Source organism: Lepeophtheirus salmonis, chromosome 7 (genome assembly GCF_016086655.4).
Source record: "Lepeophtheirus salmonis chromosome 7, UVic_Lsal_1.4, whole genome shotgun sequence".
Taxonomy (NCBI): Eukaryota; Metazoa; Arthropoda; class Copepoda; order Siphonostomatoida; family Caligidae; genus Lepeophtheirus; species Lepeophtheirus salmonis.
The window spans coordinates 20,434,425-20,457,542 of NC_052137.2; the positions used below are offsets into that span (position 1 = coordinate 20,434,425).

General features: G+C 28.3%; 1 protein-coding gene across 2 annotated transcripts in view; it reads left to right on the top strand.

Moving 5' to 3' along the window:
• Positions 1-23,118, top strand: part of LOC121121708 (neural cell adhesion molecule 2) — a 262,790-nt gene that overhangs the window by 116,109 nt on the left and 123,563 nt on the right. The window contains exons 4-5 of one of the 2 annotated variants that reach the window (XM_040716676.2): positions 12,831-13,042; positions 13,110-13,223. In XM_040716676.2, the coding sequence (XP_040572610.1) occupies positions 12,831-13,042; positions 13,110-13,223 (326 nt within the window). Of the gene's footprint in view, positions 1-12,830; positions 13,043-13,109; positions 13,224-19,485; positions 19,745-23,118 lie in introns of those variants that run through there. The other variant, XM_071889853.1, reaches the window with a different exon arrangement.

Genomic DNA, 23,118 nt, shown 5'->3' on the forward strand with positions numbered 1-23,118 from the left:
CAAAAATTTGATCGCGAAAAAAATTGAAGATTGTAAAGCCTACCTACTAAAATTGAATGTATTAGACATGTGATTGCAAAGGAGTGTAAAAATGAAATAAATATTTATGAATTGATCTTTTTTAAAAAGGTCTAATACATTTCAAGAACAATTATTTAAATTTTTCATCTCAAGCTGGACAACCCCTAAATAAAAAATTTGGAGTGACCCTCCTTGGATAAAAATCTGGTTACGGGTCTGTTCTGAAAATTGAATTCCCCTTTTTGTATTTTTTTTTCTAAATTTGACTTAAAATCCTACTTATAATATGATTTGTAAAAAGATTTTTTTTTCAACACAATTGAAATTTTAGAAATATTTCCAGCAAATCTTTATCTCTTTGGCAATCAAATCAGTGCTTACATGGAGGTTAGAATCGACGATTTCCATTATTTTATCCATATTCTTGACAATATGCCATCCAGACCGTTGTGCATCTTTGACATAAATATTCGCAGAACAGAATCGACAAAAAACCAAAATTGCGTATGATTAGCTGTTGCAATATCAGAAACATAGACACTTTTCACATTTTCGCCTTTATCGAAGAAAAACTGCAAAAAATGGCGATGTCTAAGCTTCTTTATGTTATAAAGATCAATTTGCTCAGCAAAAATATCAAAATCACATAAGGGTACTGTATTTCTGACTGGATAGCAACAGAAACAAAATCGCTATGTAATTTTTTCTTATATTTTTGGTTACCTGTTTTCGGGGTTTACAGCTGAACTTCCTTCTGCAGCACCTTGGAATGATCTCATACCAGTCAATAACTTGATCAGTTATATGAAGATCTATGTATAAAACTTGTCCTGATGCAGCGGCATTATCGGCACATTTGTTGTACCTAACTGCTGAATTCGTAACATTAGAATTATTTTTTTGATCCATTTCGAAATATCATCAAAACATACATAGTATCAAAATTACTAACTTTCAAATAAAGACTCTTCAGCAAAAAGCATGGGAACATAATATTCCCATTCTAATCAAAGAAACAGAAAGCAGAAAAAAAGTGGATTTTAAAAATTGACGAATAAAATATGAACTTATATGTGTAAAGTAGTTACTAATTTAATTATAGTTATAAATTTGTATTATTATTTAAGATGATAATTAGTAAAAAAAAATAATTAAAAAGGAAAAAATATTATTATTTTTCTTCTTGTTTTCTCAACTGAAGTTTAATAATATTTTCTTTAGTTAATAAACGATCTAAGCGCAATCAAGGAAAGTGAATTACCAAAAAAATAACATAATATTTTCTTTATTATAAAAATATGTTACTTTTTAGCATGTTTTTTTATAAAACTCTTAATAAAAAAGTTTTGCTTCATACACGTTTAAAAATTGCAACTGTGTTAGAGGTAAACGTTAACCAAATTTGCTAAAATTTTGTATTTGTGTTTTACTGACTTAATAACATAACCAAAATTAGGTTCTATTGATTTTGATAATGTTAGAGCAACTGCATCACCCTAGCCTTTGGCGCATACTCAAACAATGACAAAATTGTATAAAAAGTTTTGTTAGTAGGAAATCTTATTTTTTTATCACTATCTAGCGTACACCAATCTTACTTAAACAACGTGAGATAAACTTTACTAAAGGAAAAATAAAGTATTTCTTTTTACTACCTCTAATATTATTTAGTTCCTACTCATGTTTGTAGTCATTTTTGCGGTCAAATTTTAAAAGTAATACACAATTGATATATTTTATCATATGATTTGACAAGTAACTAATTTAAATAAATAATTACTTAACATTTAGAATCTAGTCTAAATAAAGAGCTAAAGTATTCAGAGTTTAATTATAATCCTTAGATAATGCATGGAATAGTCTTCTTTTATCCTTTTGGTAACCTAAAATATACTTATAAATGTATTTAGAGCAATCCATTTTTCCTAACCCTATATGTAATGTAAATACTTTTTAATTAATATTCAAACTATACAAAATATTTTATGCAGTTAAGTTGCAACGTAATTTTTTTGTTGTCTTTCTCACAATGTTTTCCGAAAACTACAAAGACCTAGGTGTGGCAAAATCAGGAGAGACTACTATCATTTTTTTCTTTTTTGTTGTTGTTTAGGAAATTTTATTTTATTTTCATGCATACGTATGTAGAAGACGATGGCATGCTTAATAAACATTACTATTTCCCTTCTTTTTTTGTTAACATATTTGACTAAATACATAAATGAGTTGCAGTACAATTTATAAGTAAATATCTTATATGTATATGTTGATTGTCAACACACAAGTAAGCTACATAGAATATATTTTCTCATAATTTTGTGTGAACTACATTTGTACTCTTCGAAAGATCAACAATTTATATCAGCAAATTATTCTTATTAACGCTTAGGAGTGAGACAAATTGTACTTACAGTTTGTGATGTGTCGGTCCTTATATAGAACTGAAGACTGCATTCCCGTCCAGTTCAGTCTCGGTCCAAACTGATAATTTTTTATCAGTTTTATAACTGACAGTACGAAAGAGTGACACTTTAAGGTCTAGACCTAAGACTAGACTGGGCCGAATATATCAGGATGAATACAAAATTTCTTAAAGTAGCAAAAAAGGAATAAAATAATGACAAATTGATGGACCTTATTTGAATGGGGCTATATCGGGAGAATATTAGTATCTGAAATCAAAGAAAGGTTTTAAAACTATCACTGAATTGCTTGGCTGTTCAAACATCTAATATATTTGAATACAAAGCCTCTAAACGACTCAAATATGTTTTGATTTTTTTGGCCACATGGCGTAACTTTATTCAGAACCAAATATAAATTTTTCGAGAAAACCAAGAACTTAGTGCATCCCGTAAAACATAAAATTTTAAGCTTAAAAAAAATGATCTAGACAAACGAAAGAATAATTAAAAATTTATTCACTTTATTGTCATAGTCTTTAGTTAACTGTTGATAGCTTGCTAAAAAATTGTTGCTCTAAAATTCTCCAGCAGTCCATATAAGATCAGCTCATAAGTTACTCTTTATTACTTTGATACTATTATATCCTCCTTTGTTGATGTTTCGCCTTTCCAAATAGTCGTTGAAAGGAACCAAATTTTTTTTTTAGACATCTCCTGATCTCTGACGTAGAAACCATCGAGGTTGTCATTCTGAACGGCACCAGGCATTTGACGCCCTTAAAAACCATAACCTAACCTTGATCTAAAGGACTGTTCATCCATTTTATCAGGTTGACCATCGAACGTCCGCCACAATATCAGAGGAGAAGGTTTGCACTTCTGGGAAATAAAAGCGTTCTCGTATGGGTAGTTTCCAACCGAGTTACAATTCAAATTTCATAGTAACATCTATGTACCCTTTACATAGATACTGTATTGGTTTAGTGTATAATGTAAGATTCTCGAGAACTTTTTTTAAACTAGCATAGGGGGTTACCCATAAGAAAGACTCTATTTCAGGAAGTCGTTGGGAATAAAACAACAGGGTTCCTCGCTATTTTTCTAACCCAATAAAATTTCAGAACCTTCCATATTTCCGAGACACTTGTAATAGACAGTCCTCCAGTATTCAGTAGACCGTGAAGGCTATCATAGGTGATGTTCCTTCTACTTTTCGCTTGGAGAAATGACCTTTTTATAGCGGATATATTTTTTAATAGTGTCCTCATTGTATGGCGTTACTCTTAGAAGATGAACCACATTTTGTACAACGTAAAAGTTCCATGGAGATATTATGTTCAGCATATCCTGGTTGTAAAGAAAGAGGTAGCTTGATTAAATCTTTTGATGATTTTCTACAAAAATGACACTTGATTCCCATACCTCAAAAAGGGAAGGTAACCCGCTATGATTACTCCAACCATTCTAATTATAAAATCGCCGAATCCTTTCTGATATAGCGTACGAATGATGACCTCATGAGATAGCTTGTCAAAGTCTTTGGCAAAATCCATAGCAATCCTAGAGGTATTACTTGATGATTCGAAGAATGTATGTACAGAGAAGGGAAAATTGTCCATAAGTTTACCTTGGAAAAATCCGTAGGGAGTGGGTCAAATTACTTATTCTTTAAGTCAAGACATATGAGAAAATAGTGTATATAGATTTTAGCATGGTTAAGGTTCGGTAGTTCATCAGGTGTCCAATGATACTTTTTAGCTTTTGGTATCAAGACGATCTGCCCTTCAGATGCAAATTTAGGAAAAAACCCAAGATACATTAATCTTTCTTAAAATGAGTGCAGAACAAGGATGAAGAGGTCAACTGGGGTAGTAATACTAAGTGAATTGGCTTATGATATGAAAGTTTGGCATCATTTAAGTTATAAGAATCAATTGCATCTCCTACAAATCCCTTCATCAGGAATAAGTTGATTTTTGATACAACAGGCTAAGAGTTCTTGTCAAATATGTTAATGAAACCTGGAATTGTATGTGGAAATGAACTAAAATGTTTTGGGATTTTGTCATCTTTCTGGTTTTTTTATATATTGTTTTTATGTTTATATACCACATATGTACTAGAATATTTCAATACAGATAGAGAAAATATCATCATGTAATAATTTTTTATGAGTATTTATTTATTATTCATCTACAATGTACATCCGACATAATAAATAGAAGGAAAAAAGTAATTGCGGTTAAAAGAACATGGTGAAAACTACAGTTTTAAAGAATTAATCTTCTTTAAAGGCATTTCTTACCTAAAAAAAAAATAACATAAAGCATCTCATTCACAGAACGTTCTAGGTACACTAATACAACAACAATCAAGCAAAAACAGTGGTAAATTAATCCTAATATATAATCATGTTTAATATATATATTTCGAAAAAAGTACAAGACAGGAAAAAAAAAAAAAAAAAAAATTGTCACAAATAATTTTATTTTATAAAAGTCTTATATGATTTCGAAATCCATTTTAGAGTCTTCTTGTACTTTTAGAATATTCAGGGATAGTACTTAATGAATAGACTTCATATTTCCATCTGGACTGCACAATCTGGAACTTTTATTTAACCCTCCGCTGTGAACATCCTTTTTCGAAGTAGTTAATTAACTTGGGTTAAATACACAGTTCACATTGAGTCAAAATTACGCTAATGAATCCTTAAAACATTAGATTTGGGTATCAACAAAATATAATTTGTGATTATTATCGTTGAAATGTTATAAATTTTTTTCGTTAAATTTTTTTATTAAATATTAATTACCTTTAGCAGTCTAAAAATGTACTCATTAACTTTGATGTGATTGAGTATGATTTATGGGATAGCAGGTAATATTAAATTATTAGTAATGAGTATACCTCAATTGAAGAAGAGAAGTAGACAAAGCAAAATAACAAAATTTACAAATAAATAAAGGAAAAAAAAATTTGCAACATCAAAAAGTTGCATTTATTCTTAAAGATGTTCCAAGAGCATGCTAATACTGTTTTCAGTATTACAATATATATTTTAAACAGATTTAAAGCAATTTTATTAAAATTGGAACTGTAGAAAATCAGGGTTAAAAGATGCTTACCTTAATACTATGTAGGTTATAACTGCTATAATCTCTCAAGGGGCCTAAGGTTCCCTTTTGTTGTTTCCAAACTAAAAGGACCTTGGAGTTTAGCAAAGCTAATTTCGTTTCGTTAGGCTTTCTCGAGGGGTATTTAAATAAAAGGCCAAATAAAATATTCTCATATATAAACTTTAAATCAAAGTTTTATGACCTTTTACAGTACAAACAACAATTTTATAACCACTTGCACTCGACAATATCATGCAACGTAGAGTTAAAATTTTTGCAGAAATTCTTTCACGGAGTATTAAAGAAAATTGGATGAGCCGAAATTCGGAACTGAGTGGTAAATATATTTTCCATCATAAATATATCGTAATGAGGTTTTCTTTTTCTTTTTCTAGGGTTCTGGAAAGTCCACATATAGTTCTCATTAAGTAACATGTTTTTAAAATTGAATCTTAATTTATTAATACGTTCAATTGGCTTATAAAATAAGTATGAAAAAGTTTCAAGTTGAATTGGACATATTTAAGGGTCTCAAGAAATGATATACTTTCCATATTTATGCATAATTTAGCCAAAGCCTTCCACTTTCTAATAGTCTACACCACTGAGGCTAATTAGTAAGAAAAAACGAAGTAATTGTTTGCCATGGTATTTTTTAACATTTGAAACCAGGTCTTAATTTTTCAAAGTCCTTAATCTGTCTTTGGAGGAAATTAGATTTTGGTATATTTTGGTAAGAGAAGCTCAAGAATATATGAAAAGCAAACATATGTTGTGATTGGCTTTTACGAACAACCTTTTCATGTTTATAATATATTTTTTCAACTATAGAATATTACTATTCAATCGAGACGAGTTCAGACCCTCCAAAAATAATTTGATGCATTGGTATATTGAGTAAACCATGTTTTCTAATAACGTTTTCTCCACCTCAACCTACATATATTTTATAACATGATTATGCATTTTACATACATACATCATTAGATATTACTTCAAGAGTACCACAAATAGACACATCCACATATAACTATAGCATATCCCTTCATTTGATAGTAAACTCTATTAGAGATGGTTGAGTCCTCTTATCTTTTATGTTTACTTAATGGTAGTCTCATCTATTAAAAATAATAATATCATTTGAGGGATGAGTTACATCCTCTATTCGACCATGTATGTGTGTAGGTTTGTACTCTCCAGTCACACAACACAACGCATATTTAGTTAGAGGGAAATCATTACTAACATAATTCACTGATAAAACAAAATAATCAGAGAAAACAAACAAAAAGAATTGATAAAGAACCATGTGGGAGAGGGGAGAAATAGCATATTATTTCCACTCTCTCCTTTTCTTGCTTCTACTGCCTTACGCTATAAAAATACATAAAATCAGGAATTACAATGAAAAAGTGCTCAACTGAGCTCCAAATCTCTGTAACGCTTCAATATCTTCATATAATTATTGAAAAAAAGATGGAAAGAGTGGAGCTGGTTGGCGCACATCTCAATTTTTGTGGACATATTTATTTATTTCGACCAGCGGAGATAAACAAAGCCTATAAAGGTCGATTTATTTTATAAAATATATAAAAATGATCGTTCTTAATAATAGTTATGCATTTATAATACAAATATTAAAATATAAAAGGCATAAACATTTAAAAAAACGTGACAGTGCAGAGGGAAAAAAAACAAGTGTCACACAACAAAAAAAGAATTTACTAAAAATCGCTTGAGGTCAGCGTTACTTCCCTGGCGAAAGCAAAAAAGGTATTTTGCTCCAAAGAATAATATATCTGTAATACAAACTATGCTTAACAATGTCAATCTTTAGTTTTGGTAGGTTGATGATGTTTTAATTGGAGAGTATCGTTTTGTTGAACAGATAGTCTTTATTTAGTATGAAAGTTGGGGAGAAAGGTTAATCTTTTTGCTGAAAATTCGGTGTAGTGTAATCATATCTTTAATTGCACGTCTATGAGACAAAGTGATGAGGCTAAGTCTTTTGATTTTGTATTCGTAGTTCTCATTATCTCCCAATGAAGGAAAAAACGACACAAACCTGGTTTGCACCTTTTCTAAGGAATCAATCAAGCAGTTTCTTGAAGGATTCCAGATCTCAGATCCGTACATTTAAATCAGGAGGACATTAAGTTTATATAGTTTTACCATAAACAAAGGGTCACGAGTTTTGAAGCTTCTTTCAATAATTCCAGGTTACAATTTGCCTTCTTCATAATATATTGAATATATCTCTTAAATTTAATATCTCCAAGAGATGTAGATTCCTAAGTCCAAGTAATAGTCTACCACCTTAAGACTTACGATTGTAAATCATCTGTATTTTTCAGCTAGCCCTGTTTTTTGGGATTGTTAATTTGAAGAATGAATATTCTTTTCCCTAGACGTTGTCATTATATTTTAACCCCCGAATAGTAAACTTCCTTTCCTACTGCATTCAATTATATTAAAACTTGATTCAACATTCGTGTCTGCTCAGAAAAGATAGAGAATAATCTTGAGGATTTCAAGTGGAGTTATAATTAATTGTAACTCCTTTTTGAACTCTGAGTAGAATTGAGGATAAACATTGAAGTAATTAGTGTCAATGTCCTTTTTTATTTTCTTCTTTCCCTCTTCCTTTGTCACAGCTGGTTGTAGATGACCTAATGAAACGTCATGAAAGCAAAGCTGCTCTCCTTCTAAACATTATTCAAATTGTTAAGGTAAAATTATTGATTTTCGTTTTTTTAACATCCCCCAAAGACAAACGATTTTTATTACTTTACGCAGCTTGTCAAAGTGCTACTTATATTTGAGATTTAAAAAAAGTTACTTTAAGTTTTTTAGTCAATAATTTCACCGTAGATGAAGAAAGTTAACACAGTAGTAATTATCTATAATTAATAATAGTATTTATCTGTATAATTGAAACTTAATTTTACTTCACCAATAAAATATATTTTTCAAATTTACTAATAAACACATACACTATATCAATTATATATTAGCAACTATTTTGCTGGTATTCATTGATTATAAACTGTAGATACCAGTAATGAAGACGGCAGTTTCCTTTATTGCCATAATGAAATAATTTATTTTTTTATTATAAACAATTAGATATCAGAGTAAAATATTAGTTGTATGATTAGCAATTTTAAAATGTCGAACTACATGTTTGAGTAAAAAATTATCCTCATATTTTTGAACTACAAATTTTAATTTTTACAGTATATTATAAGACCAAAAATCTATGACTCAAGTGAAAAAAAAAAAGAAAGAAAACGAAATTATGTCAACTGACTTCCATTATATTTAGAATTTTATGGCGTAACATAATTAAAAAGATATCATGAATAGTTATTAATATTAAGGGAATTTTAAATTTTTAATTGACGCCTTTTTGGCTATATATATCTTTTTTCTTTTCTGCTGTTGTTGCCCAAACGTGTACAATTTGTTGTTACCTTCAGATAATTAATATTGTTAATATTCATTTTATGGGTGATTTCATGGAGTTTTCGTAATTAGTTCTAGAGTAATTCATGACAATTTAAGCGCTCCTAGCTCATAAAAACTATTCTTGTCTTATAATGTTGTATTATTAAAAACATCAACCATTAAAATTACAAACAGTTAATAGTTGATATCATTTCATAATAATACATTAAAATGATTATTTATTATGTATTTTGAGTAATATATCTGGGTTATTATAACTTTATAATGAGCCAAAGAAGAAGTATGATTACATTATGCATTAAAATCCACTAGCTTGTCAGTTAAAACCCACATTTATTATTTTTATTTAAGCCATAGAACACGATATAAGGTTGAGTAAGAATGTTTCAAAATTAAGTATAATTAAGTCAATAAATATAAAAAATTTCAGAGTTAATGAATATTTTAGACGCAAGAAAAGTTCAGAAATTAAATATAAATATGCCGAATAGAACTCTTACAAAATCTAATCAATACATATTAATCAAATACATTACATAAAAAAAAATTTGATTTTAAATCTTCCTTGCCTTTAAAATTTTAATTAATATTTACAATTAGTCAAATAATTAACTTGGTTGTACTTAACTTTGATACGCTTTCACGCAACCTTATATTGATTATTAATTAAATATTCTATAGGAAAATTAAAAGTTAAACTGAAAAAAGCCATCAAAATTGAACTTTTCTTTTGACAGCAAATCTTTTGAAATAAAATTTAAGGTTTATTCTATAGTGTTAGACATAATATAAAGCGATAAAAAAAAATATGCAAACAAGTATTAGTTTCGATATAGAATCCTTCATTTTAATGTATTTTGTATGATTAAATTTTTTTGTAGGAACTGTATTGAAGATTACATAATAACCTTTGAATACTGGAATCTTTTTATCAATTGTTATTATCTTAAATTTTCATCAACAATAGTTATTTTATTTCACAATATGATTGTGGATCGAAATTATACACAAAAACGTGATTTATAAAAAAATACTTAATAGGCCAAACTTACTGCAATTGAAATTTGAATGGTCATTTTTGTACTTTTATGGATTAAATAACGATAATAAATGTGGGTTATGTTTGGGAGGGGGGAAAGCTATTACATGGTGTTATTATTTAATCATTTTTATCTAAATAGAAAAAAAAATACAGAGTTAATATATCATCTATTCGTCTAACGAATGTTCAAGATCATGTTCAATGTTCATTATCCTCATCAAAATTGATTTGAACTCGTACAATTTATTTTACTAATTACAACTTGTACACAAGATATGCTGTGCTTACAATATACAAATAATAAGTAAAATAATAATAAACACTACCTCTTTATAATATATGCTTAAAAAATTTAATGTAAAAAGCATTAATTAAACTAGTATCAACATTTATACTATATATTCTTATGTTTTATATATATAAAAAGAGAGATTGAGTTGATTAGATTCAAATATTTGGCAGTCATGTACAAGTTACAACTTTTTTATGCCTACATATATGATATCCTTTTAAGATTCTATTTTTTATATTAATTGGGAATTAATATTCATCAGTATTTCTTTATACCGTTTATATGTTGATGAAGGTATAAAAAATATTCTTAAAAGCCATATAAATCAGACATTGTAAGACATTTATTAACATACATACAGTTCTATAAATAAATAATTATATCTCATTTGCTAAGAGATTGAGAACACTTTCTGTACTATTTTTTTTTTTTTTTAAGAAATTGAATTTTGTGGCTTCCATTTTGACTGTATATGTCTGTTATTTTCCCGCCATTTATTAGATTAATGGATACAGGATATTGCTTATTTAGATAGTTGTACATAGTATTAGTAGTAAGAACAAATAATAATGATGTTGTTTCGTAGAAAAATATAACTATTATGGCATACTCTTATTGTGCAAAGGGATATTAGTGACAATATTGAACTCATATTGATGATTGAATGATATAATATTTCAAATATACATCATTAATTTTGTATATAGAATGCCTACACAAAAATGTCTACTTAAATTCTTTCATATTTACTAAGAAATATAGAAAAATATCGAGTAAATATGTTTTATATTATTTATTTACATACAATAACCCTTCTTTTTCGAAAGTTTGACCAAAACTTGACAAGACATGAGTGAATAGCAAGGAAAAAGAAAAAAAAATCCTGATATCGTTCACGCACAATTGATAAAAAAAAAGATATTGCAAAGATGGTTGTTGGAACTCAGTGTTTGGTGCATAAAATATGTCAAAAATGCTGCATTAGGAATTGAGAGGGCCAAGGAAGTGGTGGGCACAAACAGAGGTGAAATACAAACTTTATTCACTATCCTGGAGGTCAATATTAATAATGATCCCACATCAGCTTGATAAGGCTTGCTACTGACCTTTATGTGACTGAAAACATAATCATAAAAGCTGTCTATTAAGATCTTTGTCAGATCTGCACAATATCATCTGACAACAATTTTAGAAGAAAATAAATTGAAAAGGTACAACAAACACATGATGCATATCAAAAGCATTAGGTCTACTATAAAAGGTAATCTGAGTTGAATTATTTATAATGAGGTACCACTGAGGAAAAGACTGATGCTATACCTCATAAAAAATGTGATATATCCGGGCTTCCATTACCAAGGAGTTGATCAATTATCCTTGTGTCAGGTTTAAACTCAGACTCGAGGCTGAAGCTTCATTGAAGTTATATTTTTTTTTACATCAATTTTATAGTGTTTAATTAATAATCATCATTTAATATGATAATAAAGAATTGTTATGACTTTATCAATACTGGTAATAAAATTGTTTTAGTAATACAATACAGCTAGTACTTACTTATATTCTATTGGGAAAGTTATATTTTCTATCGTTTGATTTATGTTACTTTATATGATTTGCAAGGATCTCTTGCTTACATAGAAAAGTATACATATTTATTACTTATGTATAGCAATATATAAGGACCTCCTTGCAACCAAGGTCTTACTGATATTTATTTATTGCTGTATCTACTTAAATAAATCATTAGAAATTGATATATGTATACATCAATTATGTATTGAAAATCCAAAATGATTTGTTATATGTAAATTGTCAGAACGGAAATGTGAACTCAATATTGTGAAATCACTAACTAAATTATTTTATTACAAGTACACCAAACGTTACTTTTTCATGTCATTTAAACATTACAAAAAAGTAAAGAAAATTCAAAAATATTTCCGTCCTTTTTATAGGATAAAATGTGCAATAAAAAATGTAAAAATACTCAAAAAGCTAGAATTCAAAATGTAAAAATACTCAAAAAGCTAGAATTCAAAATGCTCGAAACCCTACTTTAAAAACATAATGACATATTAAACACATATATAACTAACTATAATACCTAAAGCATATTTTTTGGTCAATTAAAAAAAAAATTAGAAATAGAAAAGTTAAAAATGTTTTTAGAAGAATAATAAAAATTTTCAATTTGTTTAAAAAAAACTAGTGGATTAAATTAAAATACTTTGCAATTATTTTTAAATTTTAATTTCAGTTTTTACTTAAACTAAAAAGAAAAATAGTTACGACCCTTTATGTAGAATATTTTTTTAAAAGAATTTTTTCAATTTCTTAACCATAGAAGATGATATTTATTATTTTATTTATAAATATATTTTTTTACAAAACATCAGAGCAAAAAATGTATATATTTCTATCAAATTTTAATCATACTTTTGTATAACAAAAAAGTTGTAAAAATCATTTTGTCTTTTTAGCTACGATGTACGTGGTAATAATGTAGAAATTGGAAGACATTGGAATGATGCTGTCAATTTAGGAGCAAGGGCTCACTTTGAAGAAAAGGATAAACCAATTTCTACTTTAGTAATTGATGATCTTCGTGAAAAAGACGGTGGAACTTATCGATGTAGAGTGGATTTTCGTCATGCACCAACTAAAAACTATAAAATTAATTTGAACATTATAAGTAAGTTTCCTTTCAAGTAATTTGTATTATGTAAAACAACAAATAATAAAAATGTTATTTTTTATAGTACCTCCAGGCAAACCTTTGATCCATAATGAAAGAGGAATTCTTCTTGAAGAAAATAAGTTTGGTCCTTACAATGAAGGCTCAGAACTTTTTTTGACTTGTAGCGTTAGTGGAGGTAATTATAAAATGAAAATCACTAATTTTTTATATGTAAATCAGATTAAATCTGCAAAGTTTACCCATGGAATTATAATGCTGCACAATTGCTTGTCATCGTTGGATTTACACAAATTTATGTTCCTACGGAAAAACAAATTAATATGGTTCTAAAGTCATTTGGTCATACATATAAATGCAATTTCCATAGCGTTGAAAATTAATTTAGCTAGTGAATAATTTATAAAAAGTATAATTGATCGTGAAGAATAATATTTGAAAAATCAAACCAATATGGCAATGGAAAGAGAGCCATTAGTTTAAAATGGACGTCGACTATATATTGGATCAAAATGTGACTACCAATATATCGGGTAAAATATCCAATATCTGCATTGTATCGGTATTGGAGAAAATTCTAAGAATTTTTCATATTTTATATTATGCAATCAAAAAAAAAAAAAAAAAGAGGTAATGAAAGAAAAAGTTGTTTTCAACTTATGTCTCCAAGAAATGATTAATACGCAGAGTACTCACAATCAGATACATGGATGAATGCATCTGTTATGAACTATATACTGCTATAAAAATATTAAGTTTTCCTCCGTGATTAGTTAAAAAATTGCAGATTACATTTATTAATTATCAAAGCATTCCATAAAAATAAGTTTCTTTTTATAACGGTCATCTTGCTAAGCTTATTAAATCAGGATAAAATGGGTAAATCTGTACTTTAAAACCCAAATATAAAAAAATGAGTTTTATCCTTAAAGTATTGTCACGGCTTTATCTCAAATTGATCCCTAGAGCGTTTTTAGGAGGGTTTTTTTTTAATGGAAATTTATATTTCAGCTATCCAATGAGATGTTTTTGATATTTTTGAATCCATTTGTCTTGAAGCTATGAGCTTCTATATAAAAAGTACCTATTTCCCCCTTTAAACAAAGATAACTTGAGTTATAATTATGCTGCGGATATTTAAAAAATAGTTTTATAATTTTTTTAACATTCAGTTTTAAAATATATATTAACATAATTTATCCCTATCTTCAACACCAAGGACTTAAATTAGCTTTGAACCTTAAAAATAACAAAAAATATATGGCTCTGAGAGAAAAAAAAGGCCTTATTTGGAATTAAGGGATCAGATTGTACTAAGTTGAGCATATGCTGTTCTTGAGCATTAAAAAAAGTGTGATTTTGTTGAATAATATTATTTGATAACTTTTAAGCTTGTCATTGATTATATTTATATTATAATGTAAGGAATTTTAATGGTCACCCACACTATAAAACTACACGTGTTCCTTTTTTATGTGCCTAAAATTTGAATTTTATAGCACATATAAATAACTGCCTCATTTTAAAGAATTTAAAATGAAAAAAAGTTGAACTTTCAAATGAAAAAGACAATATATTCTTATGACATGTAATAAACTGTATCAAAATGATTGTTTAATTATTTCAAAAGTGGCAGTCATTCATTTTTGCGTTTTTATTTTTTGCAAGGGTATTTTCGGTGCAGTTTTTTAGCACACCATACTTTCTGCCAAATTAATGTCTTCCTTATATATGTAATTTTTTTGCAATAGAATTAATTATTTTTTGCGAAATACATAATTTCTAAAATCTAGTCAAATAATTTTTTTTCCTCTAATTATAGATTAATGTCAATATAATCTGTTAAAATGTATGAAAATTTACGTAGCTCAAAAGAAAAATAAAGAAAAAAGATTGAGTTAGTCAAAAAGTTTTTTAGAGTATATCTCTGTTATGATCTAGGATACTTCGATCTGACAGATAATACCAGCATTAAAATGTTGCCAAAATGTTACCGCACCTAAAAAAAAGCAACTAAAATTATCTGCGTTGAAAATACCCATGCTATAAAAAAGAATGTACAAGAAAGTGCATTAAAATGAATGGACATATTAAAAAATAAACTTATTCGTGGCATTAAAAGTTTAATAAGATAAAAAAAATCAGATATGAGATTTGACCTGAAAAAATACACACATACACAGATTGAAAATTTAAATTTAAGATTTTTATCTTTATTTTCCTTTTATTACTTTAATTGGAAACCTCAGAATGACTTAAGATCTTTTTTTTATTTTGAAGTTATATTTAAATGTATTTGTACATATTTGCAATTCAAATGTGGCGAAGCCTTATCGGTTAGCGTCCCAATAAACACATTGGCTTTATAATATTAATAATTAAATTAGTAAAATATCTGCATAATTAACAATTTTCATTTTTACTACTCAGGACTCTTGTTTAATTTCAAATATGTTACATATAAGTGGTCATATCCTTAATTTATTTTATTTTTTTAATGAATAAATATTTCAGGATTTAATTTCCTACTAAAATATAGTTTGACTGAAGATAAACTTATAACATTTAAATAAATGTATAATTAATCAAAGTTAATTTATATATATTTGGAAAGCAAATGATTCCTACATCAGTAACACAATAATTAAGACTATATTTTTTTGTTTTCTGTCAATCTTTCAACTTTTTTCTGTAATTCGTGTTTTGAACGTTGATTAAGGGAAGTCAAATTCGTTTTTGTTAAGCAGTGAACATTTATCAACAATTATTGAATAATAATTATGTAGTTGTGAAAAATTGGCAGACTACTATCAAATAATTATGGGACTTTCTCGGAAACTTTTTATGTAAAAGTTTGCAAATACAATAAGGTAAAGGCTTGGTAAATATAGAAGAAGAAAAAATAAAGTTTTGAAACAGGAATACAACGTAAAATAAATACAAAATAAAACTTTGATTAAACCATCATCCTAAATGAAAGTTTTAAAAATTTGTATGTGTAGTCGAACATACTGTACTACTGTACTCATATGTAGTTTATATCAATTGAACAAACCTGTCATCTACAACATTCCATTTAGTTTAACTATGCTACCTAGCCAAAATAACCATTTCCAATGATTAAAAATGTCGTCTGAAATTTTAAAAACCATTCATACATTAAATTATCGTAATTGACTAGCTTTCCATGAGTTTATAACCATAAAAAAATGTTAAATCCCCTATATTGAAAACGTTTGTATGTAAGATATAGTATATTCAATTTGAATTTACTATTCATTAGTTATAGTACGAAAAGGGTTTAAATGTTTGTACATTTGAAATGCAAAATGAGTGAAACTCTAGATTAATAAAAGTATGCTTGAATTTATTTATCTTTGAAAATACATATATAAAAAGTTATATAGATTATTTCCTAGAAAGGGGAGCAGCTTTTTCTAGTTAACAATCTGAACTGGTTTTTATTTCAATTTCAAAACTGTTATTATTACTATTCAATTTTTGAGAATGGAGACTCTAAGTATAAAGTAATATCTAGAGTGTTGCTTATGAAAGACAGAGAGTTATTATGAGGGGTAGCATAAGAGTTATATGTGTAAGTCCTTGTTAGACTCTGAGTAGAATTGAAGATCGACATCAGAGTCATTCCAGCCTTTATATATATATATATATATAACTATCATGTAATCAGGTACATCTTTAACTTGATAAAAAACAATTATAATAAATTAATAATTATAAAATAAGAAACAAAACAATTATAGTTATTATTAAAAGTGAAAACCCAATAGTAATTTAAAACGTCATTGCTTTAATGACTTCAAAGACTCCTGAGTGAGATAATAATAGTGGAAAAAAAAAACACAAGTGAGAAACAACAGGTAGCGCACGAGAAGCGTGTTTGTAGAAAAAATATTATAAAATTAATCAGACGACCTTACAAGCGATGTGCATTAAAGAAGGGTCATAATGTTAATATAATTTTCTAATGTGTTTACTAAGACAAGGAATACTAGAACTACTGGAAAGGAAACAAAAATATCACGCTCACACAAGAAGGCTGACTCTCTCTTTTCCTGTAACTACAAAAAAGGAGAAATGACTAGTATGATTTATGAACATTGATAAATTTATCCGACTCGTAACAATTTATCACAATCTTAAATTAAACAATTTCTTAACTTATCCTAAATTATATTTATCCTTTAACTTAATAATTTCATTTTATACCCAGACAAATAAAAACTTAATTTATCTTACTTTCGACATTCATTTAGCATATATTTTTTTGCATAAGTATAACAATAGTTTTTATTTCGTATGTGATAATAAAAGGGATTTCATGTACACACAAATCAAGTAAATAATTATAACTAAGGATCTCAATCTTATCTTTTCTCGGTTTTGTGTAGGTGGACTTGAAGATGTGAATTGTGTCAAATAAGGGAAAGGTTAATGTGAAACTAATATTTTTTAAACTTTTGTTAAATAAAAAGTTTTTCACTGCAGTACAACTAAGTACATACAATAAATTCGTTTTTTGGGGTATGGGAAGAATTTCTCTGATGTGGGCGAAGTTGGAGCGCAGAGGTGGGGATCCAGGAAGGTAAATATTTGGACATACCAAGTTCTCTCTTCTCTGAAAACAATTATAAATGTTCTTAAAATTGTGAACCGTATCGATGAGGGAGATGAACTCCTTTAAACTTTCTTGAGGGTGAGGAATTTAGGTCTGAAGATTACCTCCACACAAACTATGGATGCATAATTTTCTATTTACTTTGTGATTGTCAACAGATGCCACAACAGTGAAACCTATTTCCCAAGGAGTCCTCATGATGGAATTATACTGATTAAACAGGAACTCCGTTGTTAAATTTCACACTGGGATGAGGGTAACAACGCCCATGTATTTACCCGATGTTGACTTGGTTATGAAGGTTAGGACAGTTTTAGAAGTTTGATTATTTGTAGTTCCCACAAATTTTCCTGTAACAAACTCTACTATAAATCTCGTCGATCATCAGTGTTACATTTTTTTTCTCTGCTCTTCAAGCCTCTAGTTCTTGCTTTTAAGTACTTTTTCATGGATGAAGGTAATTCTGTCTCAACCATAATCACACTGGATACGGTCCTAAGATATCTGGGAGACAGAGGTGACAGATAATTGGACGTATATATTTACTCGTAGAGGCCAGAACTGAGATTATGCCATATCAAAGCAATGGAAACGAGTCCAGAAGAATATCTTCTACATACTTTAGACTGTTTGAAGAGATGATACATTTGCTCCATTATGGCTGTTCACAAATGTCTCTTTCTCTGTCTGACCGTCCATGGAATCCAGCAAAGCGGTAATGTGATGGCTTCAGTGATAAAGTTATTTTTTTTCCTGAATTTATGCAGTGTGATACTTAGATCTTATTTAGCTCGATGTTGTTATAGAAAATTCTGAAAGAGGGGCCTTCTTCAACCTCCAGACGAGCAGGAATGTCTAGCCCTTTCTTATCTGAATATATGATTTTGACAAGTTCCACTTTTGGAGTCTTAAACAACAAGAGACCCCCGAGGGCAATGATTTCGAAGAGAGTTTGTCATAGAGATCTTGTGCCGAAAGAATGGTCTCTTCCATAAACATTGCATAGACCAGACCTTCTTGTCTTTCATTCTCCAAATACACTCTATTGGTGCTAGTTGATGTCTTTGTTGGTCTTGGAGGTGGTGATGGTGATGAGAGGTAGCTTGCCAGATTCGGCCACTTTGATGGGATGGCTTCCTCTTTCAACCACCTGTGAATATATATCCTTTATAAGTATTATTGATTACTAAAATTACAAGCAAAGAAATTATATTAAAGTGCATAATTTAGAATTTTAGGGGAATACTTCTGAATTATGCTATAATTTAGTTGCCCAGACATTTGACAAGCACTGGACAGTGCTTCTAAAAATATTTGAAAGGAAATTTATCAAAAAACAAGCCGTCTCAGATATTCACAAGCAATATTCATAGTATTGGGGAGCATTGCTTACTTTCGTTGGAGTAATTTTCCTTTATCACGGGATTGATCTAAAGATTAAGTAATAAAATAAGTCACTTTAAAATGTAGACTGCATAGTCTTGAATTCGTTGTTGGTGTCCTGTAAATTGTATCTCTTGGGATGGCCCTAAGCCATTTGGTTAGAATTTTAGAGTCCTTCATAGGGAATTTGTGAAAGCTCAAATCCGGATCCTTAGTAATACTGTCATAGCCCTGCTTACATCCAGGAGTAGAACACATGTAGACTATTATTAATTAAGTAATAATAATAAAAAATTAATTAACTTTAGTGAACCACGTTTTCCTTTATTATAATTTATAAAACAAAGGAAGAATGTGTCAGCCTCCTCTCGTAGAAAGAAAGTGAGTGCAATTTGAAGACGCACTTCCGGTTATATTTAGTATTCCTTGAATAAGAGTGGCGTGGGACAGCTGCTTCTCTGTTTATGTTCATAAATTAATAGTAGGAAGTCTGTTATGATGCACTCCAACTTAATATTTCTTCCAATACCGGGTTTATCATTATGAGCTAGTCGCTCTCCGAAAACATCACTCCAAAAGTGCTGAACACTAAACCTTCTGCTGCCTTACGGAAGGGGACCACCCTAGGACAACTACAGAATAGATGGTGAGAGGACTCTATTTCGATTTTACAGAATGTAAAGTATTTCTCCAGTGTGTCTTATTATTTGTAAATAATGACCCAGTATCTAATTTATAGCGAAACCACTTTTGTTTTGAGTTTGTGAAGGGATTTTGAAAAATGCATCCTGCATTATTTAGAATAGGGTGGTCGGGGAGTTACCTAACTGCTCCAGACGCCTTTTTATTAAATATCTTGGGTTATTCTTCAGGACTCATCCGGAAAAGGCTTTCCTGACTCTATTGATGCTCAATGTCGACAAAGCAATAATACCCAGTGCGTAGGGACCCAATTTCAGGTATTCCCGATGTGTGTCACGTCGTTGCTTGAATCAATTTTTATTTCCTACCTCTCCCGGTTGCTTGTAGCTGATCTAATAATACGTCATGATAACTAAGCAGCTCTCCTTTTAAACATTGTTCAAATTGTCGGGATTTTCACGTTCCTTTTATATTTTTATACCGACAATAAATGTTTTATGCATTTTACCTAGGCTATGATTGTTATGTTTTAAATGAAGAAGTTTATATAGCACATGTCTGAAAAGTACCAGATTGACAAAGAAAACACACCTTTTTTTTTTTCGTCCAAAAATTGGCTTCTTTAAATTAATATTATTATGTTTTTATCCCATAACACTTTTCAAGCCATTGATAAATGCTCAGCTTGAATGGTATTTTCAAAATCGTTTTGATCCATTGTTTTTTTGTGAATTAAAAAAAGTATCCTCACACTTAGCACAATAATTCACAAGCTAAAGAACAGATTGTCATGAAATTTAGACAAAGATTAGATTAGAAGATTGTTACGAACTGAAAGTGAGGTGAATAAAAAAATTAGAGGTACCTATGTGTGAAACTTAGGACTTTTCAGTCCATGTGAATATGTATTTATAAAGCGCGGATTGACATTCAGCTTGTTGGTCCTACAAGTTGTTCTAGTTTGTGTATTTTGAAAATACAATATCTACAAAAATAATCTCTTTCATCATTTAGTAGTTAATTTTTTTAGTCCTTTAAATATCTTATTAATTAACAAATAAGTAGCCCTTAAGTCTCACATAAAAGTATAAACTCAACCAAATCTACCTTTTTTATGTTTATATGACACAAATTGACTTTGGCATCCTTTTTTTAGGGAATTATATTTGAATGTAACAGTTATAAGTTTTTGGTTCTGCATTTTGGTGATAAGTTGTTAAAAAAAACTTACCCTATCTATCAATAATTGCATATGTACATTTTAAGATAATTTGTTCATATATGAATATGTCTTTTTTAGTATAAACTATATTTTTTTTAATTTGAAAATAATAAGTCACAAAATTAGTTACACACTACATATATATATATATTAGAAAGTCTACAAAAACGTACGTTGTATACAAAATGGAATGGCCATTCTTGTTTCTTTTTTACTATCGTGAAACATTAAGAAACAAACTATTATACTCTTAACAATTTATTGGCAGCATTTATCAAAAAAATACAACAAAAAAAAACATATGTTCTCAATGCGCTATACGCTTAAAAATAATTGTTTAACGAAATATAAGAAGCTTGAAACAATTTATAACTCTCCAAATATTAATTCTATACTAATATTGAAAATTGTTCTTGTTGCTGACTCAAATACATTAAAATTATTTATCAATAATCCTTAATACCTAATAATTTTATATATATATAAATTTGTTGAGTTAAAAAGTACATAAGTATTGAATGTTTTAATTATAACGATACACAACAATATTTTTTTTGTCCACATATATAAAAACCAATTAAAATGATTCATCGTTAAATATAACCACCAAGTCCTTACTTTCAAGTAATGATAATAATTATAGGGAATATATAAAAAATAGGTAATTCGTGTCCTTTATCCTTCTTTGATGAGCAAAAAAATTTAACAACGTAAAAAAAAGCCTTAAATGTATTAAATTTTACCTCTAGCCCTTAGTCCTTTAAATATTTTTTTCGGAAAGTTAACTACTTTTCAAAATCAATAAATCTTGAATATTTAAAAAGTACTATTCCGAGTTAATTTCGTTGGGAAAATATAAATTATACACATATATATGTAAAGATTTATGAGGTACTTCTTGATTTAACTTAAAGTTTACGTATATTGTTACTGAATGTGTTCAATATAAACATATGTATATAAATGATTTTAATAGATAATATGTGAATATATGTACACAGAGTTTCAAAATAGAATACCCTTAAAATTATTTTCTAAAGACATCAGTAACGAAAAAAATTTGTTAGAAATTTATTATGGCTCATAGAAGTTTGTAGATAAATTAAATTAAAATTATATAATTACCTTTTCATATTTATCATAATATATGTATATTTTCTGTAAAAAAATCTTTTGTGAAGAAAGGGATTTTTTTACACATACTCCTACAAAAAATATCATTATATTAAAAAAAAGGATACAAATTATAAAGGCTTTCAAATAATTTTTTTAAGTATACAAAGAATAAACGATTATTTATTTTATTTTCTTCTATTTTCTTGAAATATATTCGTTCAAATATCTCTTACTAACTAAAAACCTAAACAGTTATTAGAATGTTATTTTTATTTAGTTAAAAAAAATCAAGGAAGAAATGCTCATTTAGTACATTCTAATTTTCTACACTTATGGAAAACTAATCTGAGACTCATGATCATAAAAGACTTTCTGGTTTTTGTATATAATATGTAAGTATTTGTATTTTGAAAACTAATTAGAAAAGGAATTAAGCGTGTGTATTTGAGAGGAAAAGAACCCTATTTGAAATGTCCTGAGCTATTTTTTAGATCCTCAATTATAGTAATCGAACATATACTTACATAAATTTATATCTGGCCTATTTTTGATAATAAATGTCCTATACACATATAAAATAGAAAATTATATTGAAAATTGTTAATATATGTATATATAAGTATATATAATCGATTCTCAGAATAAATCTCCAATAACCTTCATTTTCTATATTTATTTCGTTACTGTATAGCTTCAATACATACTCGTATTGTGTGCATCTATTAGTTGCTAATATCGATGTACTATTTAAAATAAATATTGTACTAGATGACCGCTTAATTTTATTTACACATGCAGGTACTTGATTGTGTAAATTATAAATAGTAATTATTTATAAAAATATATATGTGTCAATTTAATAGATGAAAGCAATCTGAAACAAAAGTAATACAAAGATTGTAGCTTAGTTAGAGGATTAATATTGTCATACATTTGCGGCCAATATCTCATTCAATGTCCTTGCATTTGTTCCGAATAACTTGGCTAACTTGGCAGAGATGCTTGAACACTGATTTGTAGCTTGCATCCTATAATTTTTCAAAATAGCTTCTTTGTCTGCTCATCTTCTTT